Below are 12618 nucleotides of genomic sequence, written 5' to 3'. Positions count from 1 at the left end.
ATCCTCTCTCTGCCCCGCCCTGTGTCCGCACGTCCTCTCTCTGCCCCGCCCTGTGTCCGCACGTCCCCTCTCTGCCCCGCCCTGTGTCCGCACGTCCCCTCTCTGCCCCGCCCTGTGTCCTCACCTCCCCTCTCCGCCCCGCCCTGTGTTTGCACATCCCCTCTCCGCCCCGCCCTGTGTTTGCACGTCCCCTCTCCGCCCCACCCTGTGTCCGCACATCCCCTCTCCGCCCCGCCCTGTGTCCACGCGTCCCCTCTCTGCCCCGCCCTGTGTCCGCACATCCTCTCTCTGCCCCGCCCTGTGTCCGCACGTCCCCTCTCTGCCCCGCCCTGTGTCCGCACATCCCCTCTCTGCCCCGCCCTGTGTCCGCGCGTCCCCTCTCTGCCCCGCCCTGTGTCCGCGCGTCCCCTCTCTGCCCCGCCCTGTGTCCGCGCGTCCCCTCTCTGCCCTGCCATGTGTCCGCGCGTCCCCTCTCTGCCCCGCCCTGTGTCCGCGCGTCCCCTCTCTGCCCCGCCCTGTGTCCGCGCGTCCCCTCTCTGCCCCGCCCTGTGTCCGCGCGTCCCCTCTCTGCCCCGCCCTGTGTCCGCACATCCCCTCTCTGCCCCGCCCCGTGTCCGCACATCCCCTCTCTGCCCCGCCCTGTGTTCGCACATCTGTTACCCTCCCCACCCCGTGTCCGCACCTCTGCCCACCCCCCCTCATGTCCACACGTCTCCCCAACCCAAACCCTCCCCTCCCTGTGTCTGCCCCTATCTGTCCTCCTCCTCCCTCCCCATGACCACACATTACCCCAAACTAAACCTCCCCATAATATGTACAAAAATATAATCTCCTAAAATAAGCGATGTGCAAACTGTTGGCGTGATATAAATCCTTTATAATTACTAATTACTAAAAATAGTGAATGCAGACCGACTTAAAACTGCTGCTGGTGTGTCTCCAGTGTGAAAGCCCCGAGGGCCCGAGCGGTGTGCTGGCAGGAGGGAAAAAAAACTCCTGCAAACAGCATCTTTGGAGCGGTGTACACACCGCTCCTGCTCATTGAAATCAATGGGGCAGCGCGGCTATACCGCTGGCATAGTGCCGCTGTAGTGGCGATTTGCGGGCGGTTTTAACCCTTTTTCGGCTGCTAGCGGGGGGTAAAACCGCCCCGCTAGCGGCTGAACACCGGCGCTAAAATGACGGTAAAATGCCGCTAAAAATAGCGGCGTTTTACCGCCAACGCCCCCACTGCCCCAGTGTGAAAGGGGCCTTATTCTCAAAAGAAATTTGTACTACAAGAAGATCCTTCAATGAATGAAGTGTAATGGCGGGTAGTGGTCAGTAGATGGCAGCACCTTCCTGACTCTGGCGTCCTCCATTCATTCACAGATTCTGTTCACGCTGGAGGTCTGATCATCACACGTTTCCCCAAACCCTCCCCTCCCCATGTCGGCACACCCGTCCTCCCAACACCCCCCCCACATATGTCCCCAACCCAAACCCTCCCCCTGTCAGCACTTCTGTCCTCGATGTCATGACAATTGCGCAATTGTGTAACACTGTACCCATATGACATTTGTGTCTCTTTTTTTTTTTTTTTGAGGCCGATAGAGCTTTCTTTTAATGGTATTTAATCATCATTGGTTTATTTATTTTTTATTTATTGTTAAACAAATGAAAAAAGACCGATCATTTTTTGGGGGAAAAAACCCTTTTTCTTAGGTTGTTTATAAAACAAAACTTGCTGAAAGCTCTGCCAATGATTTGTCTCCTCCTTGCTGTTCACACACAAGGAGCTCCTCTACAAGTGAAGCCCGTGTGAAACCGGCCCAAAGCTTTTCTATCTGATCACATGAATAGAAAATATATAAAATGTTGCACAAGACACAATTACACAAGATCTTTATTTATAATATATATATTATCACATGACCACAAAGCTCCGGCTCTCTTCCTTTTCTCGGTGTCTGGTGTGACTTTATGAACACCACCACCTCCGAGAGGCCATAACATCGGTGGAATAACCGGCTGTGCCGCATTCTGTATCGGCTCTCCATATCATAAGCAGCATAGTGGAAAAATGTCTGCAGGGAATGTCAGAGGAATGTCGATGGGACCAGATTGTTGTTGTGAAGCCTCCTCTCTCCCCTCCCCTCCTCTCCTTCTCCTCTCCTCTCCTCTCCCCTCCCCTCCTCTCCTTCTCCTCTCCTTCTCCTCTACCTTCTCCTCTCCTTCTCCTTCTCTCCCCTCCTCTCCTCTCCTTCTCCTCTCCTTCTCCTTCTCCTCTCCTTCTCCTCTCCCCTCCCCTTCTCTCCTCTCCTCTCCTCTCCTTCTCCCCTCCTCTTCTCCTCCTCCTCCTTCTCCCCTCCTCCCCTCTCTCCTCCTCCCCTCTCCCCTCCTCCCCTCTCTCCTCCTCCCCTCTCTCCCTCTCTCCTCCTCCCCTCTCTCCCCTCTCTCTTCCTCCCCTCTCCCCTCCTCCCCTCTCTCCTCCTCCCCTCTCTCCTCCTCCCCTCTCTCCCCTCTCTCCTCCTCCCCTCTCTCCTCCTCCCCTCTCTCCCCTCTCTCCTCCTCCCCTCTCTCCCTCTCTCCTCCTCCCCTCTCTCTCCTTCTCCCCTCTTCTCTACTTTTCCCCTCCTCTTCTCTCCTTCTCCCCTCTCTCCTTCTCTCCTTCTCCCCTCTCTCCTTCTGTCCTTCTCTCCTCTCTCCTTCTCCCCTCCTCTTCTGTCCTTCTCCCCTCCTCTTCTGTCCTTCTCTCCTCTCCTCTCCTTCACCCCTCCTCTTCTGTCCTTCTCTCCTCTCCTTCTCCCCTCCTCTTCTGTCCTTCTCTCCTCTCCTTCTCCCCCCTTTCTTTCCTCTCCTGTAAGTGTCCTTGGTGTCCTTTGAGCTTCTCCAGCTCCTTTTATTGCTTGGCATGGAGTGCACAGCTCCTGTTACAGATTAAGATAGTACAAGGACACAGATATGGTGATAAATATATTGAAGAATTTTTAAATACAAACAGCAGAATGCAAATGTTTGTGTAACTTGTAGAAAAAAAAAAGCTAAGAAGTGCAGATGCTTCAAATTCCTGCAACTACTAGTTTGAACTTGTCTAATCACGACCTACAAAAGACGTAAAAAATAAATTGGATTGATATTTGATGTCCATCCTTTGCCTTGTAGACGGTGTCGGCTTTCCCCGGTACACAGCCGCACAGTGCAGTATTTTGCAGGCATTTGTTGTTCAATTTACAATTATACCAAACCGGATCATCAACCAGATAACATGGAGGGTAAAATATGATCAAACTGGATCCGAGATTTAGGAGGAATGGGACTGGGTGAGGAGAAGCCAAATTCTGCTAACAGGTTAAAGGTCACTGAAGACAGTTCAATGTAGAACATCTTACACAATGGCAAACTAAGCAACACCACATGGGGGGTCTTACTGCATCAACAGGGTCCTTCACAGGCTGAAATGTCCACAAAGACCAGTAATTTAATTTGTGCTGTCCAAGATCTTCTGCAGAAGCTGAAATCACAGCGTTTAACCAAGGAACCTTCGTGGAAAGGATCAAAGACACACCTTGCTGACTTCTTTTGCAAGTAGAAGACATCTAGTGACACTATTAGCTCAGAGTTTGCATAAACCACCTGGCTCCAGGTACAGCAATCTACAGTCTGGAGAAGTCTTCTTAGAGGTCTTTGTGGAAGACTTGGGCCTAAAAATCCATAGCTCCAGCATGATTGGGCTGTGCATGAAAACTGGGGTCCTCAAAACTGGTGTCAAGTTCTCTGGACTGATGAGTCAAAATTTTAAATATTTGACCAGTAGGCAGTTTGCCAAACTGTGTCTGCAGCCAACTGTGAAGCATGGTGGAGGTTCCTTGCAGGTTTGGGGCTGCATGCCTGCAAGAGTTAGGAATTTAGTCAGGATCATTGGTGTCCTCCATGCTGAGCAATCCAGCAGATATTTATTCATCATGCCAAACCATTAGGGAGGCATGTGATTGGCCCCATTTTTTTTTTTTGCGACAGGACAACCACCCCCAAACACCCATTCCAGAACAAGGAGTCCTGAAAGAGAGGGTATTAACCCCCTTGAGCGCGATCTCTGGAAGAAATATGACCCCCACAGACCCCTGATCTTTGTAAAAGATGGTACGACCCCCACAGAGCCCCGATCTTTAGAAGAGATGGTACAACCCCCACAGAGCCCCGATCTTTAGAAGAGATGGTACAACCCCCACAGAGCCCCGATCTTTAGAAGAGATGATACAACCCCCACAGAGCCCCGATCTTTAGAAGAGATGGTACAACCTCCACAGAGCCCCGATTTTTAGAAGAGATGGTACAGCCCCCCACAGAGCCCAGATCTTTAGAAGACATGGTACGACCCCCACAGAGCCCCGATCTTTAAAAGAGATGGTACGACCCCCACAGAGCCCCGATCTCTAACTAAATGAGTATAAATCTGCTGGACTGTAATTAGTTGTTTAAAGAACTCAGCAGGTAGGTTGTTCCAAACTGTGTGTAAGTCTACCTGGGAGAATTGGAGGGAATAATAAGGGATATCAGTATATACACAGAGCAGGCCGCACACAGCTCCGGGATGGTGTCATGGTGACGGTGTCATGGTGACGTTGTCATGGTGACGGTGTACTCTGTACTGTATGTGTCTCTGTATGCTGAGCAAATCTTTATTACCCAGAAACTATTCACACGACGATGGAGCCATAACAACCTATACAATGTCCTGCTGGAGGGTGTGTGTCTGTGTCTGCCACAACCTCAACATTGCCGCATGTCAGTGGGCAGTACACCGCCATACATAGGGAGGGGGCAGGGACAGCAAACAAGGAAAGACCTTCCTCTATAAACACAGCGACACCTGAGAGAGGACAGCTGACTGATAGGACTTTCGCAGCCAATGAGAACCCTACACTGCTAGACAAGTCACCCAGGAGGAAGTGGGGGAGACCTGCTAGAGACCCCCTCATATAGGTTGTGGGGGGCAGTGATAGCCTGCTAGAGACCCCATCATATAGGTTGTGGGGGACAGTAATAGGTTACTAGAGACCCCCTCATATAGGTTGTGGGGGGCAGTAATAGGTTGCTAGAGACCCCATCATATAGGTTGTGGGGGCAGTGATAGGCTGCTAGAGACCCCATCATATAGGTTGTGGGGGCAGTGATAGGCTGCTAGAGACCCCTTCATATAGGTTGTGGGGGCAGTGATAGGCTGCTAGAGACCCCATCATATAGGTTGTGGGGGGCAGTGATAGGCTGCTAGAGACCCCATCATATAGGTTGTGGGGGCAGTGATAGGCTGCTAGAGACCCCATCATATAGGTTGTGGGGGGCAGTGATAGGCTGCTAGAGACCCCATCATATAGGTTGTGGGGGCAGTGATAGGCTGCTAGAGACCCCATCATATAGGTTGTGGGGGGCAGTGATAGGCTGCTAGAGACCCCATCATATAGGTTGTGGGGGGCAGTGATAGGCTGCTAGAGACCCCATCATATAGGTTGTGGGGGCAGTGATAGGCTGCTAGAGACCCCATCATATAGGTTGTGGGGGCAGTGATAGGCTGCTAGAGACCCCATCATATAGGTTGTGGGGGGCAGTGATAGGCTGCTAGGAGCCCCGTCATATAGGTTGTGGGGGGCACTGACAGGCTGCTAGAGACCCCCTCATATAGGTTGTGGGGGGCACTGACAGGCTGCTAGAGACCCTCTCATATAGGTTGTGGGGGGCAGTGATAGGCTGCTAGGAGCCCCGTCATATAGGTTGTGGGGGGCAGTGATAGGCTGCTAGGAGCCCCGTCATATAGGTTGTGGGGGGCAGTGATAGGCTGCTAGGAGCCCCGTCATATAGGTTGTGGGGGGCAGTGATTGTTGGGATGCTCCTTTTTATCTATAACTTCTAGTTCTGACTATTCCTTATTATTATCATCTAATTACCTTTATTTCCGGGATCTCTCCATTATTCACACCCAAATCTGTGCAGGGAACATCGTTACAAACGTGACACAACACATATTGATTACACATTGTTCCTTTATTTTTGGCTTGTACAGGATCTTAAATACACAGGATGAGACGGGCGATTTCCATCGTCTTCCACCAATAGGGGTTCAGATGACGTTTCCTTTACTTATTCAATTAACCATTTATAATGATACATATATTTCGAATGTTTTACATCTCTGTAGCTTAGCAAACTATTATGTCCCTTAGAATATATAAAACCCTCGTGGTTTCCTCTACTTTACATATGGAAGTTCCTTTATTTCAAGTTTCGATTTCAACACAAGCTTAGTATCCCAGCGATCGTGTCACGGAGGCGCAGAACGGCGAGATGTAAACAAGGCATTTCCCCCGTTCTACCTTGTGACATGACAGATCTACTTCTCTCTGTCATCGGGAGCAGTGATCTCTGTCATGTCAGTGGTAGCCCACCCCCCCCAGTTAGAGTCACTCCCTAGGACACACTTAACCCCTTGATCGACCCCTAGTGTTTAACCCCTTCCTTGCCAGTGTCATTTACACAGAGTTGTTAGTAGAGCCAGTGACTGGCTCCTAGGGTCCCCATCTTCTAGAGTTGTTATGGGGGGCAGTGACTGGCTCCTAGGGTCCCCATCTTCTAGAGTTGTTAGCGGGGGCAGTGACTGGCTCCTAGGGTCCCCATCTTCTGTAGTTGTTAAGGGGGGCAGTGACTGGCTCCTAGGGACCCCATCTTCTAGAGTTGTTAGGGGGGTGCAGTGACTGGCTCCTAGGGACCCTATCTTCTAGAGTTGTTGGGGGGGCTGTGACTGGCTCCTAGGGACCCTATCTTCTAGAGTTGTTGGGGGGGCTGTGACTGGCTCCTAGGGACCCTATCTTCTAGAGTTGTTGGGGGGGCAGTGACTGGCTCCTAGGGACCCCATCTTCTAGAGTTGTTGGGGGGGCAGTGACTGGCTCCTAGTGACCCCATCTTCTAGAGTTGTTGGGGGGGGCAGTGACTGGCTCCTAGGAACCCCATCTTCTAGAGTTGTTGGGGGGCAGTTACTGACTCCTAGGGACCCCATCTTCTAGAGTTGTTGGGGGGGGGCAGTGACTGGCTCCTAGTGACCCCATCTTCTAGAATTGTTGGGGGGGACAGTGACTGGCTCCTAGGGACCCCATCTTCTAGAGTTGTTAGGGGGGCACTGACTGGCTGCTTTGAACCCCATCATATAGGTTCTGCTGGGGGGGGGTCACCTTGTTAGAGACAAAGTTACATCAAACCATAACTTTATTGTTCATTGTTCCCAGTCTCGGGGGACGGTAGCTGCATGGCCTGGACTCGTCATATTATTGCAGCTGACAGACTTATTCTTGTTGCCAGCGCTGGGTGACGGGACAGGATGACATCTGATATGACTTCTATTTCTGTCCACTGGCTCAACTGTGACTCCCAGCTGACTAATGAGAAGTTTGAGCTATATCTGCCCCCCGTCCTGGTCGGGGGGGAGGTGGGGGTCTTCAGTTCTGCACGCTCAGTATACTCTGTGGTTCTGAGTTTCCTCTCTTCTTTTCAAGGTCATACGTTGGAAGATCTCCCCAATAACCCCCTTTATTTAGGGACACCTTTGTCACGTATCTCTGTTCTAGTCATCTCTATTAATCAGATATAAAATAAAGTCTGGGTGTCGATGGGCTTTTATTTGTTTGCTTCTCATGCAAGTCTAACCCCTGCAACCTTCTTGATGCAGATCAATTGGGGTTGAATGTTCCAACCAATGAATTCTGAATCCTCTCCAAGTGATGTCCAACTAACGCCATCGACCCAACCTCCAATCCCAACCCCCAATGGTCCTGTAACCCTCTCTGTTCTCCCCCTCCAGTGACAATATAAGAACAGATTTCAGGTCCTTGTACTGGCTGAACTGAAAAATATTGTGTTTTGAAGACAAACCAAAAAAATGAAAACATTATTATGGCGCATTGTCCTGGACTGTTCCTGTGCACAGAGTATATTCTATAGATGTGACCAGTCTGGTGATTGGGGTAGGGATGAGTCTGGTGTGGTGACATTGATAATCATTGGTATGTTGATTGGTGTGGTAACCATGGTGACTGGTATGGGGATTGGTGTGGTGACTGTAGTGATCATTGTGGTGACTGTTATGTTGATTGGGGTGGGGACCAATCCAGTGACCAGTGTGTTGATTGGTGTGGTAACCGTGGTGACTGGTATGGTGATTGAGGTGGGGACCAGTCTGGTGACCAGTGTGTTAATTGGTGTAGCGATTGATATGTTGACCAGTGTGGGGACCAGTCTGATGATCAGTGTGTTGATTTGATGTGGCAACCATGGTGATTGGTATGGTGAAAAGTGTGGTTGACCATTGTGTTGATTGCTATGGTGACTGATATGGTAACCAGTCTGGTGGCCATGGTGTTGATTGGTATGGTAACCATGGTGACTGGTATGGAGATCGGTGTGATCAGTCTGGTGACCAGTGTGGTGATTGGCATGGTGACCAGTGTGGTGATTGGCATGGTGAATAGTGTGAAGACCATTATGGTGATTGGCATGGTGACCATTATGGTGATTGGTATGGTGACCAGTGCGGTGATTGGCATGGTGAATAGTGCGATGACCATTATGGTGATTGGCATGGTGACCATTATGGTGATTGGTATGATGACCAGTGTGGTGACTGGTATGTCCTCCTCTCTGGCAGATGCAGGAAGAGCAGCCATACACGGAGGAGGAGCTGCTGGAGTTTGAGAGGCACATCAGTCAGACGGAAGATGATTTGAAGCGGAAGAACGAGGATCTGGACAGACAGCAGGAGGAACTGGAGAAGCAACAGCAGCACATCCAAGCCCAACGACAGGAGCTGCAGCAGGTAATAGTGACCCCCCCCTACTGATTTGATAAACAGATGGGGGGACATCCCTCTATTGAGGCCTTGATGATGATCGATCAGTGAAACGTGTCCCACCCATCACACATGGCTGTACCAACCACTCCATACAATGTTCACTAAGGACTGTTTGTGCTGCCCTGTCACATGGTCAGATTTTGTACCACATAAGGACTGACTAATGGCTTCAGACAACACAGACAGTTCTTATTTCCCACCACTTGTGATATGAATTGTACTGTCTGTCTATATAAATCTATATAAATCTGCTTACTGATCTGTCCCCGGCTGCAGGTGGTACAGCAGATGGAGCAGAAGAAACAGCAGCAATCTCTTCCCTCGTCTATCCCAGAACCTGGATCGCAATACCAGCCAGGTAATGTCCATCATCATCCATCCCGAGAGAGTGCGGAGGAGAGGCCACACCTCATAGGAGTACCAAGAATTCATATTCTGTCATCAGACCTATACATACAATGCTACTCTGTACACCCGCTGTGCCCATTATGAGGGGTTCTCACCATCCCTGTGCTGAGTTCCTGGGTCTGTACACCCGCTGTGCCCATTATGAGGGGTTCTCACCATCCCTGTGCTGAGTTCCCGGGTCTGTACACCCGCTGTGCCCATTATCAGGGGTTCCCACCATCCCTGTGCTGAGTTCCCGGGTCTGTACACCCGCTGTGCCCATTATGAGGGGTTCCCACCATCCCTGTGCTGAGTTCCTGGGTCTGTACACCCGCTGTGCCCATTATCAGGGGTTCCCACCATCCCTGTGCTGAGTTCCCGGGTCTGTACACCCGCTGTGCCCATTATGAGGGGTTCTCACCATCCCTGTGCTGAGTTCCCGGGTCTGTACACCCGCTGTGCCCATTATAAGGGGTTCTCACCATCCCTGTGCTGAGTTCCCGGGTCTGTACACCCGCTGTGCCCATTATGAGGGGTTCTCACCATCCCTGTGCTGAGTTCCCAGGTCTGTACACCCGCTGTGCCCATTATGAGGGGTTCCCACCATCCCTGTGCTGAGTTCCCGGGTCTGTACACCCGCTGTGCCCATTATGAGGGGTTCTCACCATCCCTGTGCTGAGTTCCCGGGTCTGTACACCCGCTGTGCCCATTATAAGGGGTTCTCACCATCCCTGTGCTGAGTTCCCGGGTCTGTACACCCGCTGTGCCCATTATGAGGGGTTCTCACCATCCCTGTGCTGAGTTCCCGGGTCTGTACACCCGCTGTGCCCATTATGAGGGGTTCCCACCATCCCTGTGCTGAGTTCCCGGGTCTGTACACCCGCTGTGCCCATTATGAGGGGTTCTCACCATCCCTGTGCCGGTATTGGGTGGCTCTCTATTATCCCATTAATAAGATTCTCTCATTATTTCCAGCTGTGGACCATGCAGGCCATTTAGGAGCCGGGAAGCCACTGCCACCGGGGCATTTACCTGAAGCCGTAGTTCCACACAGCCAGTCCGCCCCTTGACGTAGAGATCTGTCACCGATCCGAGTTAAAAACTACTGCAGAGCCTGTGTGATCAGCTCCTGGTGACATCACCTGCCTGAGCACTGCACTCACCCAGGACCAACATCCGCCCCCCGAGGACCAACATCCGCCCCCCCGAGGACCAACATCCGCCCCCCGAGGACCAACATCCGCCCCCCCGAGGACCAACATCCGCCCCCCCCGAGGACCAACACTACCAATAAAATCAGATTATTTTCTCTCTAAGGCTCTGCACTGAGTGTTTACTGCAATGCTGGGGAGGGAGCAATCCACCTCATCACTGGGGGAGATGTTTTATTGCAGCGTTGGGGTGCCCTCAGGAAGTGTGTGTGGGGGGGCATCATTGGAGAGATCAGTGGGGAACATGTGTTGGAGTGCCATAGTGGGACTCAGAAAGTGGGGGGGTGGAATCATTGGAGGGATCAGTGGGGAACATGTGTTGTATTGCAGTGTTGGGGTTTCATAGTGGGACTCAGGTAGTGGGGGGTCATCATCGGAGGGATCAGTGTGGAACATGTGTTGGGGTGCCATAGTGGGACTCAGGAAGTGTGTGTGGGAGGGGGACATCATTGGAGGGATCAGTGGGGAATGTGTTGTCTTGCAGTGTTGGGGTGCCATAGTGGACTCAGGAAGTGTGTGTGTGTGGGGGGGGGGACATCATCGGAGGGATCAGTGGGGAAGATGTATCGCAGTGTTGGGATGCCGTGACTTGGGAAGTGTTGGGGGGTACAGCGGAGAACTTCATTGGAGTCTTGCAGTGATTACTGTAACCTCACAATAATCTTGGTTCCTCTTTCCCGAGAACCGGTCTTCTCCTCCACTCATGGTGCTGTGTCTTGTACTTTCTCTTCCGGTATTTGGCCAGTAAGGTCCTCATTGCTCCAATCGCTGTACATTGTGTGATGTTGTGTGTGGAGGATTTCTATACATCACCTTCCCTGTTACCTTCTATGAGGAATACGTCGGTGTTGCCATTGGTGGGAGGAAGGTCCAGGCCGGCCGGTCCGGCACAGATGAGAAGGGAGTGGAGGAGGGGACTGGTTTCTGTGTTGCCATGGAGAGGAACAATCTCCTGGTATTTACAGAGTTCAAAACGACGAGTATGTGAATGGAGCCTAAAGGCCTGGCTCACACCTACGCAGTTTGTTTTTGTGGTGCGTTTTGCGATTTTACACATGCGTTTTTTTACGTGATTTTTTTTTTTTTTATGTGTTTTGCATTTTTATGCTTTTTTTTTCTTTGGTCAATTTGTTGTTGAGCAGATTAACCCTTTGCCCTCCAGAAGATTTACCCCCCCCCCCCCTCCCTGACCAGGACATTTTTTGCGATTCGGCACTGCGTTCCTTTAACTGACAATTGTGCAACGTTGTACCCAAATAACACTGATGTCCTTCTTTCCCACAAATAGAGCTTTCTTTTGGTGGTACAGTAAATCTTGGATTGAGAGTAATTTGGTTTGAGAGCGTTTTGCAAGACAAGGAAATTTTTTATAAATTTTGACTTGATATACAAGTAATGTGTCATGTCACATCTGAGTATAAAAGAGAAGAGAGGCTCCTCTGAGGCCCCTTTCACATGGGGCTGTCCGTTTTTACTCCTCCGCTTGCTCAGCGGGGATCGCTCCGTTGATCGCTATATTGATCGCTCCGTTGATTGCTCCGTTGATCACTCTGTTGATCGCTCCGTTGACCGCTATATTGATCGCTCCGTTGATCACTCTATTGATCGCTCTGTTGATTGCTCCGTTGATCGTTTCTTTGTTCGCTCCGTTAATCGCTCTATTGATCGCTTTGTTGATTGCTCCGTTGATCGCTCTATTGCTCGCTCTGTTGATCGCCCTGTTGATCGCTCCATTGATCGCCCTGTTGATCGCTCCATTGATCGCCCTGTTCATCGCTCCGTTGATCGCTACGTTGATCCCTGCTGACCCGGCGGATGACAAGTCCATCTCCGCTCACTGTGCAGGGACAGACCTGTCAGAGAGTCCGCTCTCCTCTATGGGGGGATTGGATGATTATGGACCGCCTGTCCGTTTTCATGCAAACCGATCCACCAGACGGATGGAAAATAGGACATCCATCCGTCTGGATTTTGTGGATCGGGGCGGATCGGATGTCAGCGGACATGTCACTGCTGACATACGACACTCCATAGAGATGTATGGAACGTCCGTTCAGATCCACCTGAAAGAACTGACAGGCGGATCTGAACAGTCCGCATGTGTGAAAGGGGCTTCTAAGTGTAGCAATCTGGTTACATTTAATG

The 12618-nt window shown here is 51.1% G+C and overlaps 1 protein-coding gene across 1 annotated transcript in view; it reads left to right on the top strand.

The window, feature by feature from the left end:
* NUCB2 (nucleobindin 2) overlaps positions 1-10484 on the top strand; it is a 202963-nt gene extending 192479 nt beyond the window's left edge. The window contains exons 12-14 of the mRNA XM_073603953.1: positions 8706-8839; positions 9152-9233; positions 10238-10484. Of these exons, the coding sequence (XP_073460054.1) occupies positions 8706-8839; positions 9152-9233; positions 10238-10332 (311 nt within the window). The 3' untranslated portion in view covers positions 10333-10484. The remainder of the gene's footprint in view (positions 1-8705; positions 8840-9151; positions 9234-10237) is intronic.
* The last annotated feature ends 2134 nt before the right edge of the window (positions 10485-12618 follow it).

Source organism: Aquarana catesbeiana, linkage group LG11 (assembly GCF_042186555.1).
Source record: "Aquarana catesbeiana isolate 2022-GZ linkage group LG11, ASM4218655v1, whole genome shotgun sequence".
Classification (NCBI taxonomy): Eukaryota; Metazoa; Chordata; class Amphibia; order Anura; family Ranidae; genus Aquarana; species Aquarana catesbeiana.
Note: the sequence above shows the minus strand (reverse complement) of the source record. Positions and strands in the feature narration are given on the sequence as shown.